The 23,476-nt window shown below is 42.0% G+C and overlaps 1 protein-coding gene across 2 annotated transcripts in view; it reads right to left on the reverse strand.

The window, feature by feature from the left end:
- Positions 1 to 22,745, reverse strand: part of AKR1D1 (aldo-keto reductase family 1 member D1) — a 55,213-nt gene extending 32,468 nt beyond the window's left edge. Inside the window, exons 1-3 of one of the 2 annotated variants that reach the window (XM_004382395.2) lie at positions 22,617 to 22,745; positions 19,733 to 19,900; positions 4,022 to 4,138 (exon numbers count right to left, since the gene is read on the reverse strand). In XM_004382395.2, coding sequence (XP_004382452.1) covers positions 4,022 to 4,138; positions 19,733 to 19,900; positions 22,617 to 22,709 — 378 coding nt within the window. In that variant the 5' untranslated portion in view covers positions 22,710 to 22,745. The remainder of the gene's footprint in view (positions 1 to 4,021; positions 4,139 to 19,732; positions 19,901 to 22,616) is intronic. The other variant, XM_004382396.1, reaches the window with a different exon arrangement.
- Positions 22,746 to 23,476: the final 731 nt, after the last annotated feature.

Below are 23,476 nucleotides of genomic sequence, written 5' to 3' on the forward strand. Positions count from 1 at the left end.
CATGTTGGTTTGATGGGAAGGGTTTAAACTATAGTTGTAAAAACATAAAATGATAGAAAGTGCATTGGATGAAGAATCAAGAAACAGGTCTCACCTATCCAGGGATCAGAAGAACTAGATGGTGCCCAGCTACCACTACCAACTGTTCTGACTGGGGCCACAACAGATGGTCCCAGATAGAATGAAATAAAACTGTAGAACAAAACTCAAAATCCTAAAAAAAAAGGCCAGACTTATTGGACTGGCAGAGACCTAGGGAATTCCTGAGACTATTGCCCTGAGATACCCTTTAAACTTTGAAATGAAACTACTTCTGGACGTCATCTTTCAACTAAATAACAGATTGGCTTATAAAAAAAAGAAAAATCATCTATATGAGACCAAATGCTCAGCATTTACCCTAAAGCAAAGAGGAGGAGGTTGGAGTGGGGATGGGAGGTGGGGGACAGGGAAGCAAGAATATTGGAAATGGAACAACCAGAACGGGAATAATGAGAATGTTGATGCAATGTGGAAAATATAACCAATGTCACTGAATAATACTGTAGAAATTGTTAAATGGGAACCTAATTTGCTGTGTAAATTTTCACCAAAAACTCAATAAAATATTTAAAAAAAAGAATCAAGAAACATGGGAACCAAGCCTAAGCCTGCTATGCATAGTCTTTCTGGGCTGGGTCAATTCTCTCAGATTCATGGGAATACAGACATCACCATGTTGTTGTTAGGTGCCATTGAGTCAGTTCCAACTCACAGTGACCCTGTGCACAACAGAGCAAAACACTGCCCAGTCCTGTGCCATCCTCACAATTGTTGCTATGCTTGAGTCCATTGTTGCAGCCACTGTGTCAATCCATCTCATTGAGGATCTTCGTCTTTTTCGCTGACCCTCTACTTTACCAGTCATAATGTCCTTCTCCAGGGACTGATCCTTCCTGATAACATGTCCAAAGTACGTGAGACATAGTCTTGCCATCCTTGCTTCTAACGAGCATTATGGTTGTACTTCTTCCAAGACAGATTTGTTCGCTCTTTTGGCAGTCCATGGCATAGTCAATATTCTTTGCCAACAACACAGTTCAAAGGCGTCAATTCTTCTTCAGTCTTCCTTAGTCAATGTCCAGCTTTCGCATGCATGTGAGGCTATTGAAAACACCATGGCTTGGGTCAGGCGCACTTTAGTCCTCAAGGTGACATCTTTGCTTTTTAACACTTTAAAGAGATGTCTTGCAGCTGATTTGCCCAATGCGACGCGTCTTTAGATTTCTTGACTGCTGCTTCCATGGGTGTTGATTGTGGATCCTAATAAGTTGAAATCCTTGACAACCTCAGTCTTTTCTCCATTTACCGTGATGTCACTTATTGGTCCAGTTGTGAGGATTTTGTTTTCTTTATGTTGAGGTGTAATCCATACTGGAGGCTGTGGTCTTTGATCTTCATCAGTTAACTGCTTCAAGTCCTCTTCACTTTCAGCAAGCAAGGTTGTGTCATCTGCATAACACAGGTTGTTAATGAGTCTTCCTCCAATCCTGATGCCCCATTCTTCTTCATATAGTACAGCTTCTAGGAATATTTGCTCAGCATACAGATTGAATAGGTATGGCAAAAGGATACAATCCTGACGCACATTTTTCCTGACTTTAAACCATGCAGTATCCCCTTGTTCTGTTCGAACAACTGCCTCTTGATCCATGTACAGATTTCCTCATGAGCACAATTAAGTGTTCTGGAATTACCATTCTTCACAATGTTATCCATAATTTGTTATGATCCACAGTCTAATGCCTTAGCATGGTTAATAAAACACAGGTAAAATCTTTCTGGTATTCTCTGCTTTCAGCCAGGATCCACCTGACATCAGCAATGATATCCCTGGTTTCATGTCCTCTTCTAAATCTGGCTTGAATTTCTGGTAGTTCCCTGTCGATATACTGCTGCAGTCGCTTTTGAATGATCTTCAGCAAAATTTTGCTTGCATATGATATTAATGATGTTGTTTGATAATGTCCACATTCAGTTGGATCTCCTTTCTTGGGAATAGGCTTAAATATGGATCTCTTTCAGTCAGTTGGCCAGGTAGCTGTCTTCCAAATTTCTTGGCATAGATGAGTGAGCACCTCCAGTGCTGCATCCATTTGTTGAAACATCTCAATTGATATTCCACCAATTCCTGGAGCCTTGTTTTTTGTCAATGTCTTCAGTGCAGCTTGGACTTCTTCCTTTAGTACTATTTGTTCCTGATCATATGCTATCTCCTGAAATGGTTGAACATTGACCAATTCTTTTTGGTATAATGACTCTGTACTCGTTCCATCTTCTTTTGATGCTTCCTGCATAGTTTAAAATTTTCCCTGTAGAATCCTCTAGTATTGCAACTCAGGGCTTGAATTTTTTCTTCAGTTCTTTCAGGTTGAGAAATCCTGAGTATGTTCTTCCCTTTTGGTTTTCTATCTCCAGGTCTTTGCATATGTCATTATAATACTTTACTTTGTCTTTTCTAGTCGTCCTTTGAAATCTTCTGTTCAGCTCTTTTGCGTCATCATTTTTTCCTTTTGCTTTAGCTACTCGATGTTCAAGTTTCAGAGTCTCTTCTGACATCCATTTTGGTCTTTTCCTTCTTTTTAATGACCTCTTGCTTTCTTCATATATGATGTACTTCCACAACTCGTCTGGTCTTTGGTCCTTAGTGTTCAACTCATCAAATCTATTCTTGAGATGGTGTCTAAATTCAGGTGGGATATACTCAAGGTTGCACTTTGGCTCTAGTGGACTTGTTCTAATTTTCTTTAGCTTCAGCTCGAACTTGCATGTAAGTAACTGATGGTCTGTCCCACAGTTGGCCCCTGGCCTTGTTCTGACTGATCATGTCGAGCTTTTCCATCTTCTCTTTCCATAGATGTAGTCGATTTGGTTCCTGTGTATTCCATCTGGCGAGGTCCACATGTACATCGCCGTTTATGTTAGTGTAAAAAGGTATTTGCAATGAAGAAGTCGCTGGTCTTGCAAAATTCTATCATGTAATCTCCAGCATCATTTCTATCAGCAAGGCCGTATTTTCCAACTACCAGTCCTTCTTCTTTGTTTCCAATTTCCGCATTCCAATCATCAGGTATTATCAGCGTATCCTGATTGTGTGTTCAATCAATTTCAGACTTCAGAAGTTGGTAAAAATCTTTAGTTTCTTCATCTTTGGCCTCAGTGGTTGGTGCATAAATTTGAATAATAGTCATATTAACTGGTCTTCCTTGTAGGCATATGGATATTATCCTATCACTGACAGCATTGTACTTTAGGATAGATCTTGAAATATTCTTTTCGATGATCAATGCAATGCCGTTCCTTTTCAAGTTTTTATTCCTGGCATAGTAGATCATATGATTGTCTGATTCAAAATGACCTATACCAGTCCATTTCAGCTCACTAATGCCTAGGATATCAACCTTTATGGGTTCCATTTCATTTTTTGATGATTCCCAGTTTTCCTAGATTCATACTTCGTACATTCCAGATTCCAATTATTAACGGATGTTTGCAGCTGTTTCTTCTCATTTTCAGTCGTGCCACATCAGCAAATGAAAGTCCCGAAAGCTTGACTCCATCCACGTCATTAAGGTCAACTCTACTTTGAGGAGGCAGCTCTTCCCTAGTTGTCTTTTGGGTGGCTTCCAAGCTGGGGGGCTCATCTTCTGGCACTATATCAGGCAATGTTCCTCTGCTATTCGTAAGGTTTTCACTGGCTAATTCTTTTCAGCAGTAGTCTGCCAGGTCCTTTTTCCTAGTCTGTCTTAGTCTGGAAGCTCAGCTGAAGCCTGTCTGCCATGGGTGACTCTGCTGGTATTTGAATACTGGTGGCATAGCTTCCAGCATCACAGCAACACGCAAGCCCTCACAGTACGACAAACTGACAGACATCACCATAGATTCTGACATTATGGTGCTAAGTCATGAATTAGCATCATGCATGTAGCTGCTGACTTACACCACCTGGAGCAGAGGCCTAACCTATGACATTGGAACTCACCTTTAAAGCCATGGGCATTTCAATGATGTAAAGATCCACATAATCAAACTGGAGAAGCTGGAGCGTCTTCTCTAGGGTTGGGCGGACCATCTCCGGCTCAAGCTTTGTAGCCCACAGCTGAAAGAACAACAGAGGGTCAGTACCCTAAACTTCACGCCATTTTACAATAACGTTACCCTTATATTCTTCTTTTTTTTTATTATTTTATTGTTTTTTCAGTGAAGGTTTACACAGCAGTTTAGGTTCCTATTCAACTGTTCGCACTAAGCAGGGCTCCATATTTTGCATATGCATGCTTTATTACATACAGCACATTATTGACATTGCATATTTATAAATATGAGGCTGTATAAGCAACCAGTAGCCTGAACTTTTTTGGGCCATTTAAAGGATTTTTGAGGATAACTTGGGCACTTTCTTCCTTTAAGCTAACTTTAGCACCTACCACTGTAAGAAATGATTCTACAGTATACTAAGCTAGAAGGTGGCATAGTGCACCTGGCTAGGCCAGGCCCACACAGCTTGTTCCTTGGTTCATGACCTTATGAATTTGTGTTTTGGCTTAGGTTTGTTGGTTTTTGCTTTTATTAAACAAAACCTGTTGATTCCAAACACCAATTTTTTTTCTCCCGAGGTAATTATGCTTACTCAAATGCTTTTTCTTAGCTCTCCTTCCGTGCCTCCAAATGCTACTATGCTTACTATCGCTTTTCCCAAAGTGATGAATAGCCTGATAATACAGGAATATTGAAAATCCTATTTTGTGTGATTTTGGTGTCATCTTACATTTACCTTTAAAAAAAACACTATTATTGTTAAATACAGCATACACATAGGAGTACAATTATTTTTCCTTATGGATAATCAGTTGTTCCAGAACCATTTGCTGAATGTTTATTTCTTTTTCCACCGACTTCAGTGTGAGCTTCTTCACATTTCACGCATATGCCTGGGACTCTTTCTGAGCTCTCTATGCTGTTCTATTGGTTTGTTTTTCCATCCCTGCACAAACGCTGAAGACCAGTAAAAAAAACAGTTGCTGTTGAGTTGATTCTAACTTACGGCAACCCCATGTGTGCCAGAGTAGAACCGTGCTCCATAGGGTTTTCAATGACTGAGTTTTTGGAAGTAGATTGTCAGACCTTTCTTTCACGGTGCCTCTGGATGGACTCAAACCTTCAACCTTTCGGTTAGCAGCCAAGTTCATTAACCGTTTGTATCACCCAGGGACTCCTGCACAAATGCTAACACTACACCATCTTAGTAACTCTGGATTCAAAATGAGCCTCGGTTTTAGTGTAAAGAAAATGTCTCCACCTTGTTCTTCTTTAAGAGAACCTTGGTCATTCCTGGTCCTTTGCTCTTTGCTCTTCCATATATATTTTAGTATCTACTTTCTCAAGTTTCACAAACTAGTCTTTTGGGATTTTTGTTGGAATTGCATTGAATTTATAGCGCCATTTGAGACAAACTGACTACTGCGTGATATTGAGACATTCAATCTATGAACATAATATATTTCTCCAGTATAATATACGTGGCACAAATGGTTTGTAATCTACGACTAACCTACACGTTGGCAGTTCAAACCCACCCAGTGGCACTGAGGAAGAAAGGCCTAGTGATCTGCTTCTGTAAAGACTACAGCCAAGAAAACTCTATGAAACTACACGGGGTTGCCTTGAATCAGAATCTACTTGATGGCACCACATTTTGTATTGTTTTGTTTTTTAAATATATCTTAAATGTTGTTGCATCTTATGTTAGATGCATTGCTAGGAACTTTATTTTTAAATACTGCTGCTACTTTTGATGCTATTCAAATGCTATTCATTTTCTAACTGTCGCTACTATATAGGAATAAATTGATTTTTGGATATAGATTTTCTACTAGCAAACTAGCTAAACTTTTTAGTGATTCTAATCTACACATTCTTTTGGATTTTTCCATGTAGATAATCATGTCATCCGCAAATGACAATTTCTTTCTTTCTTTCTAGTACTTACGTCTTTTAATTCTTTTTATTGCCTCGCTACCCTGGCTAGGATCTCCCGGATAACGTTGAGTGTTGCTGTTAGCTGACGTCTAATTGGCCCGCTACTCATGGCAAACCCATGCACAACAGCAGGAAATGCTGCCTGGTCATGCACCATCCCCATGATGGGTTGTGGATCAGACTGTTGTGATCCATAGGGGTTTCACTGGCTAATTTTCAGAAGTAGATCACCAGGCCTTTTTTCCTACTCTGTCTTAAGTCTGAAAGTGTCACTAAAACCTGTTCAACATTACATAAATGCTCAAAACCTCCAATGACAGATGGGTGGTGGCTGTGCATGAGGTGAATTGTCTGGGAATTGAACACTGGTCTCCTGCATGAAAGTGAGAAATCTACCCTTGAACCACTAACGACCTCACACATGTGGTGAAAGGGGCACATTTGTCTTTTTCCCAAACTTAAATGAAATTCTTTCTTCCTTTTATCATTAAGTATGATGCTTGCTGTAATTTTTTCATTTCATTTCATTCTTTTTTTCTGTAGATACCCCTCTTTAGGTAAAGAAGCTCTTTTCTATACCTACTACATAACTTTCTAGGAGATTTTAGTTTTTAAATCATAAATAGGTGTTGAATTTTATCCAATACTTTTCCTACTCTATTAAGATAATAATATAATTTTAAAATTGTAATTTATTTGGGAAATAAATCACATCGATTAATTTTCTAACAGATAAATGCAACTCAATGATAATGTATTGTCATTTTTACATCATTGATAGATTAAGTTTGATATTTTGCTTATGATTTTTGGATTTATGTTCATGGTGAGGCTGGCCTGTAATTTATCTTTCTTGTGCTGTCTTTGCTGGATTTTGGTATCAAGGTTATCCCAGCCTCATGAATGGATTTGGAGAATTTCTTCTTTTTCTATTCCTGATGCTGTTATTGGGTGCTGTCAAGTTGATTTTCAACTGATACTGGCCCCATGTGATAGAAAAGAACTACCCCACGGGGTTTGCCAGGCTGTAACCTTAAAGGGAGCAGATCACCAAATCTTTCTCCTGTGGAGCCGCTGGGTGGGTTCAAATCGCCAGCTTTTCAGTCAGTAGCTGATTGCTTAACCGCTACACCACCAGGGCTCCTTCTATTTCTTTTTTTTTCTTTGTAATTTTTTTTATTGTACTTTAGATGAAGGTTTACAGAACAAACTAGCTTCTCATTAAACAATTAATACACATATTATTTTGTGACATTGGTTTCCAACTCACGACATGTCAACATTCTCCCCTTCTCAACCTTGGGTTCCCCATTACCAGCTTTCCTGTCCCCTCCTGCCTTCTCATCCTTGCCCCTGGGCTGGTGTGCCCATTTAGTCATGCTTTGTTTTATGGCCTGCCTAATCTTTGGTGGAAGGGTGAATCTCAGGAGTGACTTCATTAATGAGCTATCAGGGTGTCCAGAGGCCATACTCTCGGGGTTTCTCCAGTCTCTGTCAGACCAGTAAGTCTGGTTTTTTTTTTTTTTTTTTGGAGTTAGAATTTTGTTCTACATTTTTCTCCAGCTCTGCCCGGGAACCTCTACTGTGATCCCTATCAGAGCAGTCATTGGTGGTAGCTGGGCACCATCTAGTTGTGCTGGACTCAGTCTGTTGGACCTCGTGGGAGTTGTGTCCGTTAGTCCTTTGGACTAATCTTTCCCTAGGGCTCCATCTATTTGTGATAGAGCTATAGAAATAGAATGTTTAGTATAACTGGCCAGTAAAGCATCTGGACCTGGACTTTTCTTTGTGGGAAAATACATACTGTTAACTCAATTCTTTTTATAATTATAAACCTCTCAGGTTTTAAAATTTCTTCTTGAGCAAGTGAATTTGTTTTGGTAAACTTATTTTCCTAGAAATTTCTCCACTTCATCTATGCTTTTAAATTTATTGATATAATATTGTTCAAAATATTCTCTGATTTTTAAAAATGTCTTTAGCATCTGTAGTTATGACCTTTATTTTATTCTTAATATTATCTGTGAACTCTCTCTCTCTCTCTTTCTCTCTCTGTTTTTATAAGGCTCCTCAAAAGCAGTCAGTTCTATCATTCTTTTCAAAGAACCAACTTTCGGCTTTTTTGATGTTATCGGGTGTTTGTCTATGTTCTAGTCCATTAAGTTCAGCTCCATTTTTTAAAAATATTTCTTTTTTTCTACTTTATTTGGGTTCATTTTGTTGTTTCTTTTCTAACTTCTTATAATGAACACTTCACTAACTCTTTTCCTTTCTATTTCAAACAGAGTTCTGAATTTCCCGCTAAGAACTTAGCTGCATTTTATAAATGTGCTACTGTATTTTAATTTTTGTAGGGTCTAATTTCTTCTTTGATTTCTTCTTTATTCATCTATTACTGAGACATATGCTGTGAATGCAGAAGAATATGTGTATATATATATAAAATGTGTGTATATATCTATACATATATATATAGATATATACATATATATACACATCTATATACGTGAAACATGTGAAAGCTGGAACGCAATGGGACTACCTTGTTTTTCCATGTCTCGCAAGTTTTCCCTTTAACAGAGTGCAGTGTTACCACTTTTCTATCGCTCTCTGTTGAAAATCCTACCTCACAAACAACCCAGTGAGTTTTCCTTCTCTGAAAGGTTTCCACCTTACACAGGTTACAGGTTTCACGAGTTTATATATATATATATACATGTATACATATATTTAAAATAATATCAACACTCTTGGACTCCCACCCAGTTTAAGAAATAGAACCTTATTATAATAAATATGAACTCCTTTTATCACCACTTTTTATTCAATATTGTATTGGAAGTTCTAGCTAGAACAATAAAGTAAGAAAGGGAAATAAAGGATATCCAAATTGAAAAGGAAGAAGTAAAACTATCCTTAGTCACATGGTTCTATACATAAAAAATCCCAGAGACTCCACAAGAAAGCTACTGGAACTAATGGAAGGATTCAGCAAAGTAGCAGGGTACAAGATAAATACACACAGTTGATTTCCTCTACACTAACCAGGAGGACTCTGGAAAGGAAATCAAGAAATCAATATCATTTACAATAGCCTCCAAAAAGATAAAATACCTAGGAGTAAACCTAACCAGGGATGTAAAAGACATAGACTAGGAAAACTATAAAACCCTAATGCAAGAAACAAAAAGAGATTTACATAAATGGAAAAACATTCCATGTTCATGGATTGGAAGACTTAACATTGTGAAAATATCAATACTACCCAAAGCAATCTATAGATATAATGCAATTCTGATCCCAATCCCAACAACATTCTTTAATGAAGTGGAAAAATTAATCTCCAACTTTATAGGGAAAGGAAAGAGGCCCCGAATAGCTAAAGCAATATTGAAGAAGAATAAAGTAGGAGGTCTCACACTTCCTAATCTCAAAACTTCCTATACAGCTACAGTAATCAAAACAGCCTGGTACTTGTTCAATGACAGACACATAGACCAATGGAAGCAAATTGAGAACCCAGAAGTAAATCCATCGATCTATGGGCAGCTGATCTTTGACAAAGTGTCAAAGTCCATTCAATGGGGAAGAAACAGTCTCTTTGACAAATAGTGCTTGCAAAACTGGATATCCATATGCAGAAAAATGAAGCAGGATCGATCCATACCTCACACCATGTATGAAAACAAACTCAAAATGGATCAAAGAGCTAAATGTTACAGCTAAAACTATAAAGTTCCTGGAAGATAACATAGGATCACAACTGTTGTTGTTGTTAGGTGCCCTTGAGTCACTTCCAATTCATAGTGACCCCATGTAAAACAGAACAAAACACTACCTGGTTCTGCACCATCCTCACAATCGTTGTTATGCTTGGGCCCATTGTTGCAGCCACTGTGTCAATCCACCTCATTGAGGGTCTTCCTCTTTTTCGATGACCGTCTGTCTACTTTACCAAGTGTCATAGATTGAATTGTGTCCCCCCAGAAATGTGTGTAGCAGCTTGGCTAGGTCATGATTCCCAGTACTGTATGATTGTGTAGTCTGATGTGATTTCCTTATGTGTTGTAAACTCTATCACTATGATGAGATTATATGTGATCTCCTTATGTGTTGTAAATTCTGTCACTGTGATGAGGTTATACTGATGAGGTTGACGAGATTAGATATTGTCTTAACACAATCTCTTTTGAGATATAAAAGAGAGAAGCGAGCAGAGACACATGGGAACCTCATACCACCAAGAAAGCAGTGCTGAGAGCAGAGCACGCCCTTTGGACCTGAGGTTCCTGCGCTGAGATGCTCCCAGACCAAGGAAAGACTGAGGCATTACAAGGACCTTTCTCCAGAGCCGACAGAGAGAGAAAGTCTTCTCCTGGAGCTGATGCCCTGAATTTGGACTTGTAGCCTACTGGACTGTGAAAGAATACATTTCTCTTAAAAGCCATCCATTTGTGGTATTTCTGTTAGAGCAGCACTAGATGACTAAGACACCAACCATGATGTCCTTTTCCAGGGACTGGCCCCTTCTGATTACATGTCCAAAGCACGTGAGACAAAATCTTGCCATCCTTGCTTCTAAGGAGCACTCTGGCTGTACTTCTTCCAAGACAGATTTGTTCATTCTTCTGGCAGTCCATGGTATATTCAATATTCTTCACCAACACCATAATTCAGAGACATCAATTCTTCTTCGATCTTTCTTATTCATTGTCCAGCTTTTGCATACATATGAGGTAATCGAAAATACTATGGCTGGAGTCAGGTGCACCTTAGTCCTCAAAGTGACATCTTGTTTTTAACACTTTAAAGAGGTCTTCTGCAACAGATTTGCCCAAGGCAACATGTTGTTTGATTTCCTGACGGCTGCTCCCGTTGGGTCGCTATGAGTCAGAATTGACTCGATGGCAATGAGTTTGGGGTTTTATTGGCTCCCATGGACATTGATTGTGGATCCAAGTAAAATGAAATCCTTCACAACTTCTACATTTTCTCCATTTATCATGATGTTGCTTTTTGGTCCGATTGTGAGGATTTTTGTTTTCTTTATGTTGAGCTGTGTTATGGATTGAATTATGTCCCCCAAAAATGTGTGTTAGCTTGGCTAGGCCATGACTCTCATGTGGTTGTCCACCATTTTGTCATCTGATGTGATTTTCCCATATGTTGTAAATCCTCCTCTGTGATGTTAATGAATCAGGATTAGAGGGAGTTGTGTTAATAAGGCAGAAGTCAATCTACAAGATTAGGTTGTGTCTTAAATTAATTGTTTTTGAGATAGAAAAGAGAGAAGTGAGTAGAGAGACGGGGGACCTCATACCACGAAGAAAGAAGTGCCAGGAGCAGAGCACATCCTTTGTATGCAAGGTCCCTGCACTTTAGAAGCTCCTAGACCAGGGAAAGATTGATGACAAGGACCTTCCCCTAGAGCCTACAGAGAAAGTCTTCCCCTGGAGCTGACGCCCTGAATTTGGACTTCTAGCCTACTAGAGTGTGAGAGAATAAATTTCTCTTTGTTAAATCCATCAACTTGTGGTATTTCTGTTATAGCAGCACTAGATAACTAAGACAGGGTATAATCCATATTGAAGGTTGTAGTCTTTGATCTTCATCAGTAAGTGCTTCCAGTCCTCTTTGCTTTCTGCAAGCAAGGTTGTGTCATCTGCATATCTCAGGTTGTTTATGAATCTTCCTCCAAAGTTTTCCAGGGTCAAAATTAGAATACCTAATTTTTTGGCATAAATAGTCTATCAAACAAAACTAAAAATGCATGTACTACAGAAGATAAATTAGATAACTGAGACCTCCTAAAAATTAAATACTTAATGCTTATCAAAAGACTTTACCAAGAGAGTAGAAAGAGAACCTACAGACTGAGAAAAAAACTTTGACAATGACATATCCGATAAGGGTCTGATCTCTAAAATACATAGAAAACTTCAACAACTCAATAACAAAAAGACAAACAATCCAATCAAAAAATAGGCAAAGGACACGAACAGATACTTCACCAAAGAGGACATTCAGGTGACCAACAAATACATGAAAAGATGCTCGCAATCAGTAGCTGTTTTAAAAAATCCAAACCAAACCCATTGCCGTCGAGTTGATTCTGACTCGTAGCAACCATACAGGACAGAGTAGAACTGCCCTATGGGGTTTCCAAGGAACATCTGTGGATTTGAGCTGCTGACCTTTTGGTTAGCAGCCATGCTCTTAACCACTGCGCCAAGAGATACAAATCAAAACGACAATAAGATACCATCTCACCCCTGAAAAAATGGCACTGATCAAAAAAACAAGACAACAAATGCTGGTGAGGCTGTGGGGGGACTGGAAGGAACTCTTTTACACTGCTGGTGGGATTCTAAAATGGTACAACCACTATGGAAAACAGTATGGCACTTCCTCAAAAAGCTAGAAATTGAAATATCATACGATCCAGCAATCCCACTCCTAGGTATGTATCCTGGAGCTATAAGAGCAGTGACATGAATAGACATATGCACACCCATGTTCACTGCAGCATTATTCACAAAAGCAAAAAGATGGAAACAATCTAAGTGTCCATCAATAGATGAAAGGATAAACGAAATGCGGTACATACAATGGAATACTGCCCAACTATAAAGAATAACAAGGAGTCCGCAACACATCTTATAACATGGATGAATCTGGAGGACATTATGCTGAGTGAAATAAGTCAATCACAAAAGGACAAATATTGTATAGTCTCACTTTTATAAAGTCCCTTAAAGGTTTTGCTATGCTGTTACCTCATGAGGCTCAGAGCAAGGGAATAATCTTCTCTCAGTTACATTTTATCAGACACTGCCCCCATGCAGTTTTTACAATAACCAATATCCTGACTTCAAAGTTAATCATTGCCTTGCTTTTCTTTATAATTTTACTGCCTACATATGCAAAGATGATATTAAAAATATGTTAATACCTCTATGGCATTGACACTGACTAATTAGAAGAAGGACCAGCTGGGAACAAGTTGCCATGGAGTAGATTCCAACTCATGGTGACCCCATGTGTGTGCAGAGTAGAATTGTGCTCCACAGAGTTTTAAATGTCTGATTTTTTTGGAGGTAGACCACCAGGACTTTCTTCTGAGGTTTCTCTGGTTGGACTCGAACCTTCAACCTTTCAGCTAGCAGTCGAGCACATTAACTGTTTTTACCACCCAGCTATATCCCTAAACAATGGGCTAGTTGGAAAATTGAGCCACAAACACAAATCTCACCGTGTCAGAGAAGAGCAATATCGCCTCCCTAAAAGAAAGGCTCTCGCAGTTAAAGTCTCTGGAGAACAGTTTGGCTTCAACTTTGAGTGTTAATCAGAGGGCTTTTGCGGGGAAGACGATGGGGAGGTAATGAATGAGTTCTAGGGGAGGAAAGGCATTTGGCTATGACAGATAAAAGACAGACTGTAAAATATGGTCAGAGGGAGTGGGCTGCTCAGTAATTTCTGCTCCTAGCCTTACCATGGGCTTTTTCAAGCTCCCCAGAGGAGGCCAACCCAGAACACTTCTGTGGGGTGAAATGAGTGCCCTGAGCCAATGCAGGTAGCAGGATATGGAAGTCGATTAATCTTGTCTCATAAAAAAAGTATTCATATACTTTTTATCCACTCTTCTAATGTCATTGTAAAAATATGTATGAGATGCTCTGGAAACCCAGAGCACAACTTTATCTGGCTCGTTAATTGTGTCCTCAGCTAGTGGTCCAGGGAGGCAGGATCGCCTCATGAGTGGAGGCTGACATTATGTCACCGGGCAAGAGCCCTGTGAAGAAAGCTCAGCACCAGACCTGAGAGGCCCAGACCAGTCTGGGAGAATGACCTGCCAGCGAGCGCAGAGTTAAGATGAATGTGAGATGTTTATCTGCCCTGTTTACTAGGGAATCCTCATCTGTGAAACTGTTCCAACATGAGCTGCGATTTGGGCTTTGCACCCACACGACTAGGACCAGCAAAACCAGCTGCCTTTGAGTCAACTCATGGTGACCCACGTGTGTCAGAGTAGAACTGCGTTCCATCGGGTTTTCAATGCCTGAGTTTTCAAAAGCAGATCACCAGGTCTTTCTACCAAGGGGCCTTTGGGTAGACTCAAACCACTAACCTTTCTGTTAGCAGTGGAGTGTGTTCACCATTTGCACCATCCAGGGACTCCTACTCTACTAGAACAATAGAGAACCTGGTGAGAAATTGTAAAATGGTGGTAGTAGCGTCAGAACCTGTCTAAATTCACCATCAACACAAAGCTGACTCCCATGTGGTGGCAGTCAGGCATATTTCCACTCTCTGACTTTTTTACCAGTTCTGACACCAGCTGACCCTCCCATGGCACTCTGCTTTCTTCTGGGTTTGATAATCTGTTGCAATGGTGCACACAACTCACAGACCATACTTACAGTTAAGTAGTTTATTAAGGAAGTAACAGGGTACAATTCGGGATTAAGACCAACAGCCTACAACTTGGGACAAGGATCAGGAAGCACGTAGGCAGAGTCTGGAAGGCTCCCTGGAAGTGGAGAGCACATCCTTCCCCTCTTCAGCGCAAGACAGCTCTCTAAGCTCCTCTGGGCCACGCAAGCAAGCAGACCCTTCTTCCTGCCCTGCTCGCCCCCTCTCAGCTGTGCACACCCCCTCTCGGCCATCTCAGAACAGGCTCCTGTCGTCCCCCTGAGGACAGCCTTCTTCTCAGCCTCCTCAGGACAGGCCTCTCTGCCTTCGGCCTCCCTGCCGTCAGCCTCTCCACTGCTAACCGACCCAGCTCACAGCCGGCACAGCAGCTTTGCTCAGCTCTCTTAGCTGCGTTCCTAGCAGTAGGTTTCTGCTGTCACCACCAGCTCTGCCACAGAGCCCCTTCTGAGCCTCTTGCTGTATTCAGTGTTACAGCCCTTGACCCATGTTACAGGCTCCTCATCTCCTCTCTCTCTCTGCTTCTCTCTGCTTGCCTTTTCTTCTTTCTGCTTCTTTCTTTCTTCTATCTGTCTGTCTGCCAATCTCTGTGGGCTTGGCTACCTATATAAGCAAACTGCTCATCAATTTCAAGGCATGGTCCTTCCACCAAGGCCATGCACTGACCAATCCCCTCACTGGGAGGCCACAGGCTCTTCATATAAGCTAGAGTCACTTCCTTTGTGTAAATATATTGACCAATCCTTGCACGGTGCGTAAAGTAGACCAGTCACCGGGCAGGCTGCAGCCCAGGGCCAGACAAAAAGTCTCAAACCACAAGTTGTTTAGGGCTTGCCCAGGAAAAGTCAATGGATGTCAACAAAAGTAACAAATCCTCTGGGATAGAGAACTAGGGCAAATGTAACTCCTCAGGGTTTAGGGGGAAAATCTCTCAAACTGTTTTTCCGAAGAACCAAGGCAAAAGCCCACAAAAAGGAACTCATTTCACCGCAGAAAGCAAGGCTGTGGCGTCTATCAAAGTGAGACACACAGACCTTGGAGCTCTTCTGTGACGGCCACGGTTTGTGCCCCTGCAAGTGAGGGGACAAAGAAGGCTGGGCACATGGTAGCTGCTGAGCTTCCCAATGAGACGAAAATGCCGTGAATGCTGTATCTCCTACCCAGAATTCTTCGAGAAAGCTGGGGAAAGGTGGGGTTGCATCTCATGAGTCTGACTGCCAGTTTGAACCCTTGTCCACCGCTGTGTTGGAGCAGGCCTCAAGGACACAAAGTCACAAACTCTTATTGACCTGACCAAGGAAATTACCTGTCGTCGGCACGTCAGCAGGGCAGAGACAGAGGACCCACCTGAGGTGTACATGAGTTCCAGCTGGTTTTCCTCCTGTCACCCGGCGCCTCCTGCCCTATGTTGGCAGAGCCAGGTGGTCGTGAGGCCTGAAAGCAGCCTCAGAGGCAGTGGACGCAGTGAGTAGGGTGGGTCAATCCTAATGGCTGTGTCTAGTCTGTGTCCCACCCGTCGAGCTAACTCGTGCCAGGAGTTACGCTGCATTTAATAGCTAGATTTTTACAACTGGCTTCCTAACTAAATCTGATTTTCCCAGACCTTGGGGGAAAGATCAGATAAGTTTTGAAGAAAAATAACTAGAAGTTTTTTGCGATTGTATTAGTCAGGCTTTTCCAGAAAAACAGAACCAAGAGATGCGTGTGTGTGTATGTGTTTGTATATGCATTTGAGTGTATGTGTGTGTGTGTGTGTGTGTGAGAGAGAGAGAGAGAGAGAGAGATTGGTCTGAAGGAACACTGGTTCCTTAAATATATATATCTCTCCCTCACTGGTTCTGCTTCTCTAGAGGACCCTGACCAAGACAAGGAGAAAAAACCACCACAGTCCTGGAGTTACACAGTGTTCAAGCAGAGCCTGAATGAGGAGCTGGGGGGAAGGAGAGGTTGGGGAAGTGGGAGAGTCAAAGCAACATCTTGTTCTCTCTAGAACATTCAGGAAAACCGTATTACAGGTTCTATAAAGCTGTACAGCTCTATTCCCGCAGCCAAAACCTGTTGCTGTTGAGTTGATTCCAACTCCTAGCGACCCTATAGAACAGAGTAGAACTGCCCCATAAGGTTTCCAAGGAGCAGCTGGTGGATTCAAACTGCCCACCTTTTGGTTAGCAGCCGAGCTCTTAACCACTGCGCCACCAGGGCTCCTTAGTCCTGCAAAGCTGTCTATAAATCTACATCTTAGGTTTCCATTGGCCTAATTTTAATCACAGTGCTCTATCTTTCTGATTGCTCTTCAATGGACAGTGAGCCCTAATACGGGCGATTTCTATTGCTCAGATGGTAGTGAGTGATCTAAACAAAATGTGGTATACACATCCTATGAAACATTATTCAGCCATAAAAAAAGCAATGAAGGACTGGTACACGCTACAACCTGGATGAAACTTGAAAACATTATACTAAATGAAAGGAGTCTGTCACAAAAGGCCACATATTGTATGACTCCATCCCTACAAAATGTCCAGAATAGGAAATCTATAGAGACAGAAAGTAGATCAGTAGTTGCCGGGGCTGGGAGGAGGGGAGAACAGGCAGAAACTGATAATGGGTACAGGGTTTCTTTTCGGAGTGATAAAAATGTTCTGGAATTAAGCAGTGGTTGCACTTTGTGAATACTTTTAAAAACTACTGAATAGTTGATGCTTTATCATGGTGAATTTTATGGGACGTGAATTGTCTCAATTAAAAAAAAATAACAATCCATGTCCAAATTAGCACGTGCAAAAGACAAAGAAGGCTGCTCTTTTAAAGACAGCTTTGACAAATCCTTATGCAATGTGAACTCTCCTTTCCCTCCGCTCCCGAACTGATCTGATTATCAATTTGGCTTCTCATACATTATCGTGAATCAATGCCCATGTTTGAAGAGGAAGATTCTCCCTGACCTTCGGAGGGTTAATGAGTCCCTAAGTTCTTGGCAAAGGAACCCTAGTGATGCAACGGTTAAATGCTTGGCTGCTAACCAAAAAGCTGGAGGTGTGAACCCACCAGTCGTTCCTCGAGAGAAAGACCTGGCAATCTGCTCCTGTGAAGATTACAGGCTAGGAAACCCTATGGGGCAGTTCTACTCTGTCATATAGGGCCACTATGAGTCAGAAAATTGACTCACAGCAACATAGGTGGAGCACGCTGAGGGCCACAGAAGGGTGGTTTCAATCTTTTAGTACAAGAAACCACTCTGCTCTCTGCTTTTCTTTTTCTAATGAAATCTTCTCGGTGAAAACAGGTAAAATTGGAGGCAGTCCCACCCTCCTGGGACTCACTTCCAACCACCCCTCATGAAGCCCGGTCACAGACATTGTGGTCTGGGTTTTGGGGGTTTTTTTAGTATCTGTAAACAGATACCTATCTTAACCATTTAAAAAAAAAAATCTTGAGAAACTTGCCAGAGAACATCTAGCTTTGAGCAGTGCAACTTCCTGGTACACCCTCCAAAGTACCTGAACAGGTTCCTGAGGAAGGGAACCGCTGGTGTGGAGGTACTATGGGCAGACCTGGTAAGAACAGCTCATAAAAATAATATTAGAAATAAATAAGTAACAGCAGTCCTTCCTTTGGGAATCAATAAACGATCAATTAAATCCATGCTATTTTAGAAGAACAAAGTCATTTCATCTGTTGATAAGACTGTCAGTCTTTTATTTCTCCAGCAGACAGCTAATCCAAAACAATCCCAAATCAAATTATAATGTGTTAAAAGGAAGAGGAGGAAGGAGCCGCTAGGTGGCGCAAATGGTTAAGTGCTTGGCCACTAACCTAAATGCTGGCAGGTTCGAATCCACCAGAGGTGCCTCAGAAGACAGGCCTGGTGATCTACTTTTGAAAAACCCAATGGAGCACAGTTCTACTTTGACACACAAGGGGTCACCCGTGAGTGGGAATCGACTTGATGACAATTGGAAGTTTCCTTCAAAGAGACCCAGGCTGACAGTTCAACTTAATAAATAAAACTTAGCAAACAAAAATAAATAAGTACATTAATACAAAGAATAATTAGAACAAAAAGAAGAGGAGGGAGACAGGGCACTAGCAGTGTGATCTGATGCTCTCAGCTTAGATCAGCGGAGGCTGCAAAAATCAGCACCAGCGAAACCCTAGACAGGGCGGTTTCAAAATCTCTGTGTGCCCCGGGCTCTCATGATTTTGGAGGACAGGTTCTGTTCCCATCAAGCATATTCAAAGGCACCCAACGCCCTACATTCTATTGTTTTTGTTCAAAAGTTTGAGACACATTTCATAATTTTGCTCTCGAAATAATGACTTGATTTCAGAGTTTTTTTGCTTTTTGCTGTTCATATTTCAGGTCTGATAACATCTTTTCAGGTCTCAAACATGTTTGAGACCCTTAGAAATTCCACAGCCCCCAAGCACTGCTCTTCTTTCTGGTGCCTAATGGTTAAATCAGTCTTATCTCTGAGGTTCACTGTCAAGTTTACTGTGAGCAAAACGTCAAGAGATGTGTTAAGCAACGTCTTCTCTGTGGGGATCAAAGGAGGAAATTCCTCTCTGGTTTTGGTATCAAGAGCAGTTGTGCTTCTCCTGTTGTTTTTTGTTTTTGGAGCCCACGAATCATGGATGTGATCATGTTTCCCTCTTCACACTGGCTACCAGGAAGCTTAGAGAAAAATGTCTGGCATTGTGGGCTCTAAACTCACTCATGGATCCATCTTATATTTCCTACCTTAATGTTCTCTCTGCCTTTTTTTTTTTCTCATTTATTTTAAATTCATTTTATCTTGCTCAGTTAAATGTACGCAAGCTTCCTTAAATCTTTTCTGGATCAAGGCACAATGTAAATAAATCAATACACAAGTAGCATTAGTTTTCACCACTGCCTTTCTCCTGTATTTCCTATTTCTGATCACCCTTCAATTATGATGGCATTACCATTCACTGAGAACTTTCCAGGAGCCCTGGATGCGCAGTGGTGAAGCGCTCGGCTGCTAACTGAAAGGTCGGCAGTTCAACCCACCGGCCGCTCTTCCAGAGTAAGATGTGACAATCTGCTTCCGTAAAGATGACAGCCTTGGAAACCCTATGGGGTGGTTCTACTCTGTCCTACAGGGTGGCTGTGAGTCAGAATCCACCCCACGACAAGGGCTTTATGAGTTAAGCTCTTGGCAGGAGAAGGAGAAATGCTGCTTCTGGGGAGCCCAGCACTTTTTACAGAGAAAAGCGACGCGAGATCCACATTCCCACATGGAGAGTGGAAGGCAGGGCTCACCTTTCCGCAGTAAAAGATGTCCTCCCTCCGCACCTTTCCTTCCACTATTTTCTCCCGGATCGCCTCCCCCACCTCATGCTCGTTTCCGTAGATGTAAGCCCCGTCGATGTGCCGGTAGCCCACGTCGATGGCAGTTTTCACGGATGCGGTGCAGGCCCCCTTCACGGTCTGAAATGAGGATGGTGGGAGGCAGGAGAAGAGAAATAGAGCTTTCCTTTAGTTGAGTGATTACTAAGAAGGACACGGCTCATGGACACTGCTTCACAGCTGCTGCTGTCCTTGCTAGCTGCTGTCGAGCGGGCCCCTGACTCAAGGCGACCTCATGAACACAGGAAGGAATACTGCCTGGTCCTGCGCAGTCCCCACGATCGCTTTCAGATCTGACTGTTGTGATCGACAGTGTATTCACTGACTGATTTTTAGAAGTAGATCTCCAGGCCTTTCTTCCTAGTCTGGCTTAGTCTGGCAGCTCCAGTGAAATCTGCTCAGCATCATAGCAACATGCAGGCCTCCACTAAGGGATGAGGGGCGCTGCACAGAGGTTTATGGGCCAGGAATCAAGCCGGGCCTAAAAGTGAGAACGCTACCACTGAACCGCCAGCACACCCACTAAGCACGTAACCTGCTGCTGTCGAGTCAATTCCGACTCATAGAGACCCTATAGGACAGAGTAGAACTGCCCCGTAGGGTGTTCAAGGCTATAGTCTTTAGGGAAGCGGACTGCCACATCTTTCTCCCCAGAAGCCGCTGGTGGATTTGAGCCACCGACCTTTCGGTTAGCAGCCGAGCACTTAACCACTGCACCACCAGAGTTCCTGTAAGCACATAGTAGGTACTTTAATAATACTTATTAGCAGACACAGCACCTTACACCCCCATGAGTTTCAGATTATGTATATATTCATTCCTAGGCACCTTCACGCTTTCATGGGTGGCACAAATTGTTGGAGGTTCGAACCCACCCAGAGGCACCACAGAAGGAAAGACCTGGTAATCTGCTTCTGTAACAATTCCAGCCATGAAAACCCTATAGAGCAGTTCTACCCTGTAACACATGGGGTGTCCATGAGTCAGAATCGACCCGACAGCACAAGACAACAAGGGACACTTTCACATACAGAAATCCACGTAGAAAGTCATAGAAATAATGCTGCTTCCCTGAGCCTCGTAAAGCATTCATAGAAGGCAATGCAGTCTAGGGGTTCAGAGCATAGCATCTGGAGCCAAAGTGCACAGGTTCAAATCTAAGCTCCATCCCTTAGCTTTATAACCTTGGGGCAATTGATTTAATCCTTCCATGCCTTCATTTTTTCAGCTATACGATGAGGATACGTGGCATCTACTTCAGAACATTAAGAGGACTAAATTAGAAAATGCAAATAATGTAAAACAATTAGGAGAGTTCCTGGCACAGGGTTAAGTAAGTGTTCAGTAAATTTCAGCTATTATTGTATTCACGGACACCTCGGTATTGTCTGATGCACACATACATATGCATCTCTTTTCATAAACTGTTGTATTAATGTGACAAACATCAGCTGAACAGCCATTATATACCAGACACTGTCCTGGGAAATACAACGCTGACCCTACCATGGTCTCCTTTCCTGATGGGCTTCCCCAAGTCAGTGGGGAAGTTGGCAGAGAAACAATGATGATAACACAGTGTGAAGACTGCTGTGATAGAACTGAGCCCAGGGGCGGGCGACGTGAGCACACAGAGAGGACAATCTGTGAGTGGAGGCTGGGGGTTGGGTTTCTAAGAAGAGATATCCCTTGACCCGATTCTTTGCTGACATTTCCAGATTCAGCCCCATCAGTCTCCGCTGTTAACTCCGTGAGCCAGCTACCATGGGCTTGGCCTTCCCGGGACAGATCATATGGATCCTTGTGCCTGAAATGTCCTGACTCAACTCCGCTTCTCTGCCTGGCTGATTCATCCTTAGCTTTACAGAGTTCATTCCAACATGATCTCACACATTTCAGTAGTGTTTCTACATAGACCACTCTCATCCTGGCCATCAGCATTAACTGTTGGACTACAGTAAGGAAGGCAGAAAGATAGTCTTCTTCTAAGCAGAGACTTTAGCATGTTTGAAAGGAAATCCACTTCAATCTTCACAGTCGAATTTAACTCTTCCCTTTCCTGTTTACAGTTTCAGAGGGACACTGTTTACCGTTCCCGGGCAGCATGTGTTCCTCTTCGGTGTTCTGCAATTAGCTGCCAGAGTCAGCCTTCCCTACTAGGTTTTTAACCCTAGACTAGGCTGTCTTCATCTTTGCTACTTCTATAGCCTAGTGCTTAGCACATGGTAGCTACTCACTAAGTATTTGTTAAGGAGCCCTGCTGGCACAGTGGTTGAGCGCTTGGCTGCTAACCCAAAGGTCGGCGGTTCAAACCTAACAGCCGCTCCGCAAGAGAAAGAAGTGGCAGTCTGCTTCCATAAAGATTATAGCCTCAGGAACCCTGTACTCTGTCCTGTAGGGTGGCTATGAGTTGGAATCGACTCGATGGGAAGGGGAAAGTGTTTGTTAGACTAAACGAAAAATTCTCAAATATAAACTTTAAAATCTTCACAAACCATAAGCTCAGAAATTCACATGCCTCCATTTACTCTAATGATCAGCATTCAGCTGCATTTCAGAAGAGAAAGCAGACACGTCTCATTCATTAATCCCAAATAATTTCTAAGCAGAAATATAAGCAGAAGGGAAACATTTACCAGCTTAGTTTAACCTTTAGCTCAGTGTCCACTCAGGCAAACAGTAGTCCTTGGAGGTTGCTTTGATTGTGACAAAAGTAAATCAATGAGAAGCATTCCAAATGCAGCCCAGCTTAGGCTTTGGACAAGAGAGTTAAGAAAAGAGAGAGGGATAAGCTTACCGACTTAGGGTCAGAGTAGGTACCAAGCCCGATGATGGGAATGCTATTTCCATCGCTCAGAGGTATGCGGTGGTTTGTAGAGCTGAGCTTCATTGTGCAGAGGGACGGGCTGGGATGTCTGGAAGTGATTCTGAACCTCAGACGGAGCGTGTTTAACCAGGTGTCCAGGGCCAAAGGGAGGAGTTATGGGAGGGAAGAGAGATTAAAAAGGTCTATTTCTCAACCTGCTCTTTTTTTTCCAGAGAAATCCTAACAGAGGTTGTCCTTTAAATTTCATCAAAGGTAAGTAAGTAAAATATTTCGTTGAGAGCTTACGCTTACTTGTCTGCAAAATAAAGACTGAAAAACCTAAGGGAACCAAATCTAGCTCACCTCTGTCATTTAGGATGTTTGCTGCAAGTAACAGACCAATTTAAAATTCTCTTAAACCATAAAGGAAATCAGTTGGTTCGTATTCCTGAACACTCCAGCATTAGGGCGAGCTTCAGTAGAGACTAGAGCACCTTCCTGGGACCTCCTTACAGATTCTGATGGAGTGGGGCTGGGAAGGAGTCTGGAATTTTTAATCACCCAGTTCAGTTTGGGAAACACTGGACTCCAGGCTCAAAATACATGGCCAGAACCCAGCTTCTCACTCTGCGGTGTGTCTCTCCACCTCCCAGTTTTCATGCCACCTGGGCCTACTCTCCTTACTGAAGAATGGTTGCTGGCAGTCCTTGGAACAACATGACCCCTGGTTCAAGCCCAACAAAAAAGATTGTTATTACTCCACAACACAACTTCAAAGGTGTATTTAAAGTCAGCGTGGATAAAATTATAAAACCTCTTAGGCGAAGGAGTAATTGTTCCAGCCACCTCCT

This window comes from Trichechus manatus, unplaced genomic scaffold (genome assembly GCF_000243295.1).
Source record: "Trichechus manatus latirostris isolate Lorelei unplaced genomic scaffold, TriManLat1.0 scaffold00093, whole genome shotgun sequence".
NCBI classification, from domain to species: domain Eukaryota; kingdom Metazoa; phylum Chordata; class Mammalia; order Sirenia; family Trichechidae; genus Trichechus; species Trichechus manatus.